The sequence below is a fragment of the Bufo gargarizans genome, chromosome 6 (genome assembly GCF_014858855.1).
Source record: "Bufo gargarizans isolate SCDJY-AF-19 chromosome 6, ASM1485885v1, whole genome shotgun sequence".
NCBI classification, from domain to species: domain Eukaryota; kingdom Metazoa; phylum Chordata; class Amphibia; order Anura; family Bufonidae; genus Bufo; species Bufo gargarizans.
Genome location: NC_058085.1, coordinates 199,912,984 through 199,926,313, shown reverse-complemented (window position 1 = coordinate 199,926,313; position 13,330 = coordinate 199,912,984). Strand labels below are relative to the sequence as shown.

Below are 13,330 nucleotides of genomic sequence, written 5' to 3'. Positions count from 1 at the left end.
AAACTTATCTGTTTTGGACCTCTTGTGAGAGCCCTGAACGGATCTCACAAACGGAAAGCCAAAACTCCAGTGTGAAAGTAGCCTTAAAACAAGCATGTCAAACTCAAAGGCTAACATGGGCCAAAAAAAACAAAATTTAAGTTTATGTGGGCCGCATCAAAAAAAAAAAAAACGGGAACGGGAAGCCGCAGGTGTCGTTATGACGTAATGATGCTCGCAAAAATATTGTGGTTACTAGGAAACCAGCTAAACCGCAAGACCAAGCCGACGTGGCAACTAGGTAATAAATCAATAAATATCAAAAAGTGAAAATGTATTCACGATAAAACCACCAAGGAGGAATGATATATATATATATATATATAATGAAGAAAATCCGCAGCACTCCTTGAAGTGTAGAAAGAATGTGTAGTTTTATTCACACATGTCAAATAAGACAACGTTTCGGTTCTCTCACAGAACCTTTTTCAAGTCAAGACTTGACTTGAAAAAGGTTCTGTGAGAGAACCGAAACGTTGTCTTATTTGACATGTGTGAATAAAACTACACATTCTTTCTACACTTCAAGGAGTGCTGCGGATTTTCTTCATTGTTTTACGTCTCGGATCGAGGGACCACCGCCGGCACCACACAGCTACGGCTGAGTAAAACGACAGGAGTGCTGCCTGAAACTTCTTTTATGGATCTATATATATATATATATATATATATATATATATATACACACACACATATACATATATATACATACAAATATTAAACTTCACTATAAGACGCGCCTAGGTTTTTGAGGAGGAAAATAAGAAAAAAATATTTTTAACCAAAAGTTGTGCTTTTGGTGGGCTTTGAATTAATGGTGGTCTGTGCGTGACACTGTTATGGGGGATCTGTGGATGGCACTGTTATGGGGGACCTGTGGATGGCGCTGTTATGGGGGACCTGTGGATGGCACTGTTATGGGGGATCTGTGGATGGCACTGTTATGGGGGATCTGTGGATGGCACTGTTATGGGGGATCTGTGGATGGCACTGTTATGGGGGATCTGTGGATGGCACTGTTATGGGGGATCTGTGGATGGCACTGTTATGGGGGATCTGTGGATGGCACTGTTATGGGGGATCTGTGGGTGGCACTGTTATGGGGGATCTGTGGGTGGCACTGTTATGGGGGATCTGTGGGTGGCACTGTTATGGGGGATCTGTGGATGGCACTGTTATGGGGGATCTGTGGATGGCACTGTTATGGGGATCTGTGGATGGTACTGCTATGGGGTGGGATATCTGTGGATGGCATTGTTATGGGGTGGGGGGATCTGTGGATGGCATTGTTATGGGGTGGGGGATCTGTGGATGGCGCTGTTATGGGGGACCTGTGGATGGCGCTGTTATGGGGGACCTGTGGATGGCGCTGTTATGGGGGACCTGTGGATGGCGCTGTTATGGGGGATCTGTGGATGGCGCTGTTATGGGGGATCTGTGGATGGCGCTGTTATGGGGGATCTGTGGATGGCGCTGTTATGGGGGATCTGTGGATGGCGCTGTTATGGGGGATCTGTGGATGGCGCTGTTATGGGGGATCTGTGGATGGCGCTGTTATGGGGGATCTGTGGATGGCGCTGTTATGGGGGATCTGTGGATGGCGCTGTTATGGGGGATCTGTGGATGGCGCTGTTATGGGGGATCTGTGGATGGCGCTGTTATGGGGGATCTGTGGATGGCGCTGTTATGGGGGATCTGTGGATGGCGCTGTTATGGGGGATCTGTGGATGGCGCTGTTATGGGGGATCTGTGGATGGCGCTGTTATGGGGGATCTGTGGATGGCGCTGTTATGGGGGATCTGTGGATGGCGCTGTTATGGGGGATCTGTGGATGGCGCTGTTATGGGGGATCTGTGGATGGCGCTGTTATGGGGGATCTGTGGATGGCACTGTTATGGGGGATCTGTGGATGGCACTGTTATGGGGGATCTGTGGATGGCACTGTTATGGGGGATCTGTGGATGGCACTGTTATGGGGGATCTGTGGATGGCACTGTTATGGGGGATCTGTGGATGGCACTGTTATGGGGGATCTGTGGATGGCACTGTTATGGGGGATCTGTGGATGGCACTGTTATGGGGGATCTGTGGATGGCACTGTTATGGGGGATCTGTGGGTGGCACTGTTATGGGGGATCTGTGGGTGGCACTGTTATGGGGGATCTGTGGGTGGCACTGTTATGGGGGATCTGTGGGTGGCACTGTTATGGGGGATCTGTGGATGGCACTGTTATGGGGGATCTGTGGATGGCACTGTTATGGGGGATCTGTGGATGGCACTGTTATGGGGGATCTGTGAATGGCACTGTTATGGGGATCTGTGGATGGTACTGCTATGGGGTGGGATATCTGTGGATGGCATTGTTATGGGGTGGGGGGATCTGTGGATGGCATTGTTATGGGGTGGGGGATCTGTGGATGGTGCTGTTATGGGGGATCTGTGGATGTCATTGTTATGAGGTGGGATATCTGTGGATGGTACTGCTATGGGGTGGGATATCTGTGGATGGCATTGTTATGAGGTGGGGGGATCTGTGGATGGAACTGTTATGGGGGGGGGATCTGTGGATGACACTGCTATATGTCATCCACAGATCCCCCTCATAACAGTGTCCCCCAATACACCGGCCCTCTGCTCACCGAAGTATTTATAAACGTGAATCCTTATCCTGTTATTAAGTTGAACTAACGCTGCCCTCTCCCATGTTCCCATGTTCCCCTGTATCCCCACAGCACTTACGAACACGCTTCCATAGCAGGCAGAGCGGACGGCACCAGTAACGTCACTCACTGACGTTGCGCGTCTGCTCCGCCTGCTTCATTCATAAAGTGGGCGGAGCAGGCGCTCGACGTCAGTGAGTGACGTTACTGCTGCTGTCCTCTCTGCCTGCTATTGAAGCTTAAGTAAGGGGGGCATGGGAACATGGGAGAGGGCAGCGTTAGTTCAACTTAACAGGATAAGGATTCACATTTATAAATACTTTGGTGAGCGGCGGGGCCCGGTGTAAGAGTACAGTGACTGCACCGGGCCCCGCCCCTAGTTACGGACTCCAGCCCCTCCTCTCTCCCGGCTCATACATAGCAGTCTGCGATGCTGCATCTTTGCCGGGCCGCAAATATATTCATTGCGGGCCGCATGCGGCCCGCGGGCCGCATGTTTGACACCCATGCCTTAAAACAAAGGTGAAGTTGTTTTTTCTGTTTTGTGATACCTGCCTAGTGTGAATAAACACTGAAGTTTGTACTGCATCCACTCAACCTGCCTACCAGAGCGAATTCCCACAATTGGTGGCTTGGAGCGGGCATACGAAGCGAGGCATTTTTTCCAGGCACTGTTTTATGTCCTGGATTAAGCCCGCTAAATTGCAACCAGTGTCACTAGACTAGATGGAGGCTGTAGTGAAAGCCCTCTTGGAGGCTAACCAGCAACTGCGAGAGGCTAATCAGAGACAGAAGAAATGAACCAGCACCAACAGGAGGCTAATCAGCGACAGCAAGAAACAAACCAGCTACTACTGCAACACGTGATGGCCTTACAGAAGAATCGAGGGGGGTCCGCGATGTCCGGGAAGCAGTCCGCATGAATTCCCCAAAATAGCTCCAACAGATGACGTTGAGACCTACCTGGCGGTGTTAGAGAAGGTGGCCGAGAGGGAGGGTCTACCTAGAGACCAGTGGGCTGAGGTTATTTCTCCGTTCCTAACATATGGGCCCCAACAGGTCTACATTGATTTGTTTGCCCGAGCAAGCGGCGGACTACAACAAAGTCAAGGGTGAGATCCTGGAGCGACTGGGGGTGAATGTGTTGGTTCGGGACCCAGCAGGTGCATCGTTGGGAGTTTGAGCCGGCCAGGCCAGCGAAGTTGCAGTATTATGACTTGGTTCCCCTATTGCAGAAATGGCTACAGCCTGAGGTACTGAATCCCACTGCCATGCTGGACCGTGTTGCGGCTGACAGGTTCTGGAGGGCATTGCCACAGCCCCTACAGCACTGGGTCGGGCAGGCATCCCCTGCTAGCGCCCTTGAGATGGTGGAACTGGTAGAGAGGTATGGGGCTACCATGGAAATCCAGGAGGGGGCCCTAGGGAAGGGGGCAATAAAACCCCAAAAATCCCCACCCCAGACCCGGCGGTCAATGCTGAGAAAGACCGCTTGGGATGTGCCCTTTGGAGATCTGGGCCCGGAAATATGCTGGCAGTGTCATGAGCCCAGCCATGTAAGGGCCGTCACCTGGTTGAGCCCATAGACACAAACTTTGGATACCGAAAGTCACTCTATGCCAGAAGGGTATGTGCATCAGACACTCCAGAGACTCACAATAACAAACATTTGTGTCAGGTGAAGGTAGGAGTCACTCCTGCGGTGGCTCTGCTGGACTTAGGGAGTCTGGTGACCCTTGTGAGGGCTACTCTAGTGCGACCCACTGAGTTTACTGTCCGGAAAAGTCAGCGCATTCAGCATTAATTGAGATTTAAAAGACTACCCCACCGCTCTGGTGTTTCTAAACAGGTGTGCCGGCAGGTGGATCCATGAGGTGGCAGTGGCCACGAGCCTGCACTATGAGTTGATACTAGGAAGAGATTTTCTGTTCCCAGCCCTGTGGCCAGCTGTTATTTCTACTGATCCCAGAGAGATAGGGAAAGCTCCAGTGGAGAGGCCTGGCTCAGTCGGGGTGCTAGAACCCTTGGAACCCAAGGCAGCAGGGCCCGCAGTAGGGGTGACAGCCACTCTGGTGGATGAGGGGGGAGACAACCCCACTGAATGGGATAGTTAGGGAGCACATGAAGGCAGCTCAGCGAGCCTAGAGTCGGGTCTATAATCGAGCGGCTCGGGTCCTGAACTTTAGCCTGGGAGATGGGTCTTGGTTTTTGTGCCACCTGTGGTCAGAAAGTTCCTTGCTATGAAGCAGGGGCTCTATAAGATACTGGAGAAAGTAGGCAACGTAACTTACAAGGTACACCAGCCAGGTCGGTGGAAGCCGGAATAGGTCTACCATGTCAACTTACTGAAGCCTTGGAAGGATAGGGAGAGTTGTGTTGAGAACAACCCGCATCCTGTTTATCTAGGAGAAGGGGTTCTGGCACCTTTGTCTGTTGCAGGGGAAGAGGCTGCCACGGTATGTGTCTTATAGCCTTTCCTCTAAGCAGGCTCAGGAGGCCAGGGAGTTCATTAGTCAGGACACAGATGTTTTCTCGGAGCCCCCTGGACGTACTTCTGTAATCCGACATAATATTGTCACAGAGCCCAAGGCGAAAGTCCGGTTAAAGCCGTACCGAGTGCCCGAGGCTCGGCAACAAGTCATCTCAGAGGAGGCACGATACATAGGGCATGTCTTTGGACACGGAGTCATAAAACCCCCCAGAGGAATAAGATAGAGGTGATATGGAGTTGGCCATGGCCTGTCACCACCGGGCCAAAGAGAAGAATGCCCAGGTCACCAGATGGTTCTGGTTTCTACAGAAATTCACGTTTACATTGGAACATAGAGCAGGCCGGTTACAGGGAAATGCGGAAGCCCTGTCCTGGGCGCACTGCTTGGTGAGTGTTCATCCCCTCAAGGGATGACCACAATATATACCGTATGTTTCTCTTTATCAGACGCACCTGATAAGACGCACCTAGGTTTTTGAGGAGGAAAATAAGAAAATAATAATAATTTTAACCAAAAAGGTGTGGCTGACGCCCTGTTATGGGGGGGGGGGGGGACTCTGTGGATGACGCCCTGATATGGGGATATCTGTGGATGACGCCCTGATATGGGGATATCTGTGGATGACGCCCTGATATGGGGATATCTGTGGATGACGCCCTGATATGGGGATATCTGTGGATGACGCCCTGATATGGGGATATCTGTGGATGACGCCCTGATATGGGGATATCTGTGGATGACGCCCTGATATGGGGATATCTGTGGATGACGCCCTGATATGGGGATATCTGTGGATGACGCCCTGATATGGGGATATCTGTGGATGACGCCCTGATATGGGGATATCTGTGGATGACGCCCTGATAAGGGGAATATCTGTGGATGACGCCCTGATATGGGGATATCTGTGGATGACGCACTGTTATGCGGGATATCTGTGGATGACGCACTGTTATGGGGGATATCTGTGGATGACGCACTGTTATGGGGGATATCTGTGGATGACACACTGCTATCGGGGATGGGTAGATGACACCGCTATGGGGGATGTGTGGCCACAGTATTACATTATTGTGTCCCCTCATGTCCCTGTGTGAATAGTGACCCCATTACACCGGGCCCCGCTCACAGCAGTCTTTATATGTAAAGTTTATTTATTTAATGCTCAAGCAGTGTCTCTTTGTTAAACTACGGTAATAGTCTGTAGTAGTACTCACTCAAAGCAGCGGTCAGGTCGGCAGCGTAACGTCACTCACTCACCGACAGCTTCATTACTCAAGTGGGAGGAGCACGAGTGAGTGACGTTACGCTGCCGGGCTGATGGCTGCTTTGAGTGAGCTAGTGAGTACTATTACAGATGATTACGGTAGTTTAACAAAGAGGGAGCCACTGCTTGAGCATTAAATAGACTTTACATATAAAGACTGCTGTGAGCGGACCCGGTGTACACTGACTGCATCGAGCCCCGCTGCGAGTGCAACAGCATTTGCCCGCTTCCAGCCCCTCCTCCTACCCTGCTTACTGTAAATGATACATCGCAAGCCGTGCTGTGCAGCATAGAGGTCGGTGATGTATCAGTGTCAGCCATGTAAAAATTGCACCATTCGCTTTAAAAGACGCACTGAGACAAATGCAAGGTTATGCGCATGGGATGGAATAATTCAAGTAACCCGTACTTACTATATGGTAAAACACTGGGTAACACTGACCGGGAAAAGGACCTAGGAATTTGATTGAACAGCAAACTAAGCTGTAGCGAAGCCAGTATCAGGCAGCTGCTGCCAAGGCCAATAAGATAATGGGTTGCATCAAAAGGGGCATAGATGCCTGCCATACGAACATATTCCTGCCCCTTTACAAATCACTAGTGAGACCACACATGGAGTACTGTTTACAGTCCTGGGCTCCTATGAACAAGGCAGAGATAGCAGAGCTGGAGAGGGTTCAGAAGAGGGAAACTAAAGTAATAACTGGAATGGGTGGACTACAATACCTTGAAAGTTAATCAAAATTAGGGTTATTCGCTTTAGAACAAACTCAGAGCTAATAACTCAGGGGAGATCTAATAACTATGTATAAATGTATCAGGGGTCAGTATAGAGATCTCTCCCATCATCTATTTATCCCCAGGCTGTGACTGTGACATGGGGACATCCTCTGCGTCTAGAGGAAAGAAGGTTTGTACACAAACATAGAAGAGGATTCTTTGCGGTAAGAGCAGTGAGACTATGGAACTCTCTGCCTGAGGAGGTGGTGATGGTGAGTTCACTAAAAGAGTTCAAGAAAGGCCTGGATGTAATTCTGGAGTGTAATAATATTACAGGCTATAGCTACTAGAGAAGGGTCGTTAATCCAGGGAATTATTCTGATTGCCTGATCGGAGTCGGGAAGGATTTTTTTCCGCCACAGTGGGGAAAATTGGCTTCTACCTCACAGTTTTTTTTTGCCATCCTATGGATCAACTTGCAGGATAACAGGCTGAACTAGATGGCTTTATATAAACTATGTTACTATTTTATAAAAGTAACCAAACATTTTCCTCAATAAATAAATCTACTACTACTAAACTACTTTTAGGATGTGTGTGAATGATGTAGTTTTAGGTCAAATGTATGCAGAAAAAAAGAAAATTTGGGGCCACAAAAAGACAGCCAGAATGGCCTGTTCTTGCCCTCTCCCATGGGTCATCTATTTCACCTCCGCCCCTATGAAGCCTCACTCGGATATACACCTTATGGATTAAAGTATTGGGACACCTAGACATTACTTCTACGGGAGCTTTTATGACATTCCATTCTAAATCCATGGGCATTAATATGGAGATGGTCCTCATTTTGCTGCAAAAATGCCTTCCACTCTACTGGAAAGGCTTTCTACAACACTTTGGAGTGTGTCAATTTAGACACTAATGTTGGACGAGAGGGCCTGGCCTGCAATCTCTGTTCTAGTTCATCCCAAATGCGTTCGATGGTCTTGAGGTCAGGGCTCTGTGCGGGCAAGACAATTTCCTCCACACCCAACAATGCCCTTATGGACCTTGCTTTCCCCAAACTGTTCCCATAAATGTGGTGTCTTGGTATGCTGAAGGATTAAGATTTCCCTTGAATGGAACTAAAACGACCAAGGCCATCTTCTGAAAAATAACCCTACAGCATTATCCCTGCTCCACCAAACTTTACAGTTAGCACAGTGCAGTCAGGCAAGTAATATCCTTATGGCATTCACAAAATCTGAACTCGACCATCAGACTGCCAGATAGAGAAGCCTGATTCATCATTCCACAGAACACGTAACAATACTCCAGAGTCCATTTGTGGCATGTTTTACATCACTCCATCTGACAATTGGCATTGCGCTTGGTGATGTATGGCTTGCATGCAGCTCCTTGGCCATGGGAACTCATGCCATGATGCTCACAGTACCAGTTTTTGGGCTGATGTTAATGCCAGAGGAGGTTTGGAACTCTGCACTTACTGAATCAGTAGAGCATTAGCAAATTTATGCACCGTGAGCATCAGCATTTGGCGACACCGCTCTGTAACTTTACACAATCTACGGCTTCCTCTTCAATTTTCATCCTTTGAGCCTTTGCAATATGTCTGTATTAATTTCCTTTGCTACAAGGATGGCTTTTCGGTGGTAATTACTTACATTTGCAGGGTTTCAGAGCTGGTGATGCCTCCCTGTAAATCCCGCCTTTTAGTAGTTCATCAAGGTAAGGTAGCCATTTGGTCAGTACCATCCTTCTTTACCAAGGTGGTTTCTACCTTCTATCCCAATGAAGACATTGTTTTGTCGTTGTTCTACCTCTCCGCATCTCATGCTCAGGAGGGGGCTCTTCACATGATGTCCTGGCCCCCTCTGCAGTAGCGGTTCCTCCTAATTGGGCCACCTCACTGTCCCAGGCCATAGGCGACCTTGCCAGCCTGTCCCGGTCCATGGTGCAGTCGCTGGACCGCTTGCATGCTCAAATTGTGGCAGTCTCTACACCTCTCAGGGACCATGCTGCTGAAGGGGCTTGCCCTTACTCTGACACCAGGTCCCGTAAAAGACCTTGAGTGATCTCAGCCGCGTCCCGCTCCTCCTCTGAGACAGGCGAAGTCTCGTCTTCCGCTGCTCCTGGGGTCACCTCTGACTCAGATTATGTATCAGAGCAGAGTTCTACTTTATCTGGGGCCATGAAGGCCCTCATTAAGGGTCCATTCACACATCCGTTGTTTCTTTCCTGATCTGTTCCGTTTTTTGCGGAACAGATCTGGACCAGTTCTGTACCCATTCATTTTCAATGGGTTCTGAAAAAAAAAAAAAACGGAAATTGTGCTGTCCGATTTTTTTCAGGACCCATTGAAAATGAATGGTTACAGAACTGGTCCAGATCTGTTCTGAAAAAAACGGAACAGATCAGGAAAGAAACGGACGTGTGAATGGACCCTAAGGCGGTTAGAGACACCCTCAATGTGCAGGAGGGTACTCCCTCCTCTTCTCAGGACCCCGTGTCCTTTCGCCGTTCCAGGCGTTCAGTGTTGGTTTTTCCTAATCACCTGGGCCTTGCGGCACTCCTGGCCAAAGAATTGAGTCAGCCTGATAAGCGCCTGCAGATGTCTAAAGGTTCGGACGCTCCGTTTCCTTTCAGTGCAGAATCCGTGAACCTCTAGTCAGTCCCACCTCTGGATGATCCTCAGGTGGCCCGTTTGGCCAAGGCCACCACCCTTCCCTTGGCTGATGCTGCCTGGCACTCTCGCCCAAAGCCTGCGAAAACCTCTTCTGCATGTGCTTTACCACATGTGGGGAGGGGGGGGTGCTTGCTCAACTTACAGGAGTCGTGGCGTGCAAGCATGGATGATGCTTGGGTTCTGGAGATCATGTCCTCCGGTTACAAAATAGTTTTCCACTCTTCCTGCAAGTCGGTTTTTCATGTCACACCCCCCCCCCCCCCAAGGGTCTTCACAAAGGTCCTGTCCCCTCTAATTGCTCTCCTCCGCACTCGGGGGGGGGGGGGGGGGGGTGGCGGCAGTTATTCTCTACCTGGACGACCTGTTGGTGAATGAAGGCTCCGTCTCTGAAGGACAACCTGGCCAGCCTCCGTATCACCCTGTCTGTCCTGCCTCAGTTTGGGTGGTTGGTCAACTTCCCCAAATCCTGCCTGGTTTCCCGCCAGAAAATGAATTTCTTGGGCATGACCTTAGAAACTCGCCTCTGTCGAGTGTTCCTTCCCCAGGACAAGGTAGTGGCTCTCAGAGATGCGTTCGCCTTCACAAGCAGTCCCCTCTACCTCTTCGGACGTGCATGCAGGTTTTAGGCCGGGTGGTTGCCTCCTTCGAAGCAATCCCATTTGCGCAATTTCATTCCAGGCCTCTTCAGCTGGCGATCCTATCCAGCTGTGACAAGTTCCAGTCGGGCTTCGACCGTCTGGTTCGTCTTCCCCGTAAGGAGTTGTGCTAGTGGCTTCTGCCTCGCACCCTGTCTCTGGGCAAGTCCTTTCTTCCCCCTTGTTGGCAGGTGATCTCCCCGGACGCCAGCCTGACAGGTTGGAGAGCAGTCTTCGGGTCCCTATCTGCTCAGGACCTGTGGCGATCTTTCTGGCTCTCTCTCATTGGACACACCTTCTCTCCTGTCTTCCAGTCAGTGTCCAGACGGACAACTCCCCTGCGGTGGCGTACCTGAATCATCAGGGGGGCACCAGGAGCATGAGGCTCATGGAAGAGGCATCTTGCATACTTCAGTGGGCGGAGTCCTTCGTTCCGTTCCTCTCCGCAGTCCACATTCCCGGGGTCGACAATTGGGCGGCGGACTCTCTCAGTCGCCAAAGACCCGACCCGGGCGAGTGGTCTCTTCACCCAGAGGTGTTTCTTAGTCTGTGCCAGCGTTGGGGTATGCCGGACATAGACCTTTTCGCCTCTCGTCTCGTTACTTCGCGAGGTCTCAGGACCCTCAGGCGCTGGCCTCGGATGCTCTGGTCCTTCCTTGGTCCCAGTTCGGTCTCATTTACCTCTTTTCTCCCATTCCGCTCCTTCCCAGGGTTCTGAAGCATCTGAAGTTGGCCCGAGTTACGGCGTTTCTGGTGGCCCCGGACTGGCCTCACCGAGAATGGTACGTGGATCTTCCGTGGCGCATCCCTCTGCGTTCTGACCTCCTTTCCCAAGGTCCGCTACTCTACCCGAATTTACATCAGCTGCATTTAACGGCATGGCCGCGGTTCTGAGGTTCCGCGCTCTCTCGGAGTCTGTTATTCAGACTATGCTCCATGCACGCAAGCCCCAGTCTTCCAGAATTTATCATTGTACTTGGAAGACTTATTTTTCCTGGTGTGAGGCTGCTCAGTTCCACCCTCTCTACCTGTCCATTCCCAGGGTCTTATCCTTCCTCCAGTCGGGCTTTGACAAGGGTCTTCGCTCACCGTGTTCCGCCTTTTCGTCCAGGATATTTCTCTTTCCTTTGTTTCGTTTAAGGTCGCCTTTCTTGTGGCGATTACTTCTATTCGCAGAGTTTCTGAACTTGCTGCGCTCTCTTGCAGATCCCCTTTCTTGGTGTTTCATCAGGATAAGGTCGTTCTGCGTCCAGGGCCTTCCTTTCTCCCTAAGGTGGTGTCCTAATTCCACATTAATGAGGAGATTGTCCTTCCATTCTTCTGTCCTAACCCCTCTCATCCTAGGGAGCGTTCGCTTCACCGTTTGGATGTTGTTACGGCGCTTCACCTTTATCTTCAGTTGACCGAGCCCTTTTCGCCGGTCGGACTCCCTCTTTGTGATCTCTGAGGGTTCTCGCAAGGGCCTGCAAGCTTTCAAGGCTACCATATCCCATTGGATTAGGTTGGCAGTTAAGGAGACCTATGTTGCCAAGGGTCGTGTTCCTCCCTTTCGCTTGACCGCTCATTCCACTAGGGCGGTCGGGGCTTCTTGGGTGGTTAGACATCAGGCCTTAGCTTCCCAGGTCTGCAAGTCCGCCACCTGGGCATCTGTTCATACATTTTCCAAGTTTTATCACATCCACCCCTTGGCTTCTGCTAATGCCAGTTTGGGTCGCAGGGTTCTGCAAGCAGTCGTGAGTTCGTTGCATTGTATTGCTGTTTTATTGCTGCCCTCCCTTGTGGACTGCTTTAGGACGTCCTATGGTGCTGTGTCCCCCAATGCATTCAAGAGAAAACTGGATTTTTGTACTCACCGTAAAATCCTTTTCTCGTAGGAAGCATTGGGGGACACAGATCCCACCATCTTTGGCTAAGTTTTCTGTTGGTCCTGTCTGGTTTAGGACTTGTTGGCTTACAGTTTTATCTTGTGCTCCTACTGCTTTTCTACCTACTGGTTTGCTCTTGCATCTGCAGTGGGTATAGCCCAGATAGGAGGAGCCAATACTTTTTACTTCTAGTGTCAACCTCCTAGTGGCAGCTGGGCATATACCCATAGTGCTGTGTCCCCCAATGCATCCTACAAGAAAAGGATTTTACTGTGAGTACAAAAATCCAGTTTTTCCAGCCACGCTGTGTGTTTAGCAGTGGTCTGAATGCATTGGATGTGCAATCTATGGGTAAGGAAGCAAACATTTTTCCTGTAACACACCTGTAAAATACTTGCTGTATTCTTGTTCTATTTTCTGCGCAGATTCAAACTGCTCTTTGGAATTTTTCTGTGTTACCTTGTCCCGTAGAAAGATTGGATCCTTTTGTTCCCTATAAAAAAAAGAAAAAGGGAACTTTAATAAACCGTTTGTTTATTTTGCAGCATTTTTTGTTACATAAATAATTTATAAATGAGATGTAAATTTATATATTTACATTTCTGTTCATTTTGAGTTCTGAAGTCATGGAGGCAGTCTGGCCCCATTCACTATAATGGGGGCAGACTGGAGGTCCAGCCGCAGTATGGCAAACATGCCAAGAGGCGCCTGATAAAAACTACAACATTCTGCGTTTTTTGTCTGTCCGCCTCTCAGCTTGTTTGCCGTGCTGTGGCCTAGCTACATGGTGGACTAGCGGTAGCACGGATCCGGCAGGCTATTCCCCGGCCGGAAAAGGCTACCGCAAGTATGAAAGTGCCCTTAGGCTACTTTCACACTGGCGTTTGGTGCGGATTCGTTCAGATAATACAACCGTCTGCATCCGTTCAGAACGGATCCGTTTGTATTATCTTTAACATAGCCAA

General features: G+C 49.8%; 1 protein-coding gene across 3 annotated transcripts in view; it reads right to left on the bottom strand.

The window, feature by feature from the left end:
- Window positions 1–13,330, bottom strand: part of DLG5 (discs large MAGUK scaffold protein 5) — a 219,561-nt gene that overhangs the window by 4,673 nt on the left and 201,558 nt on the right. For all 3 annotated transcript variants that reach the window (XM_044296449.1, XM_044296451.1, XM_044296450.1), the window contains exon 32: window positions 12,749–12,858. In XM_044296449.1, coding sequence (XP_044152384.1) covers window positions 12,749–12,858 — 110 coding nt within the window. The remainder of the gene's footprint in view (window positions 1–12,748; window positions 12,859–13,330) is intronic.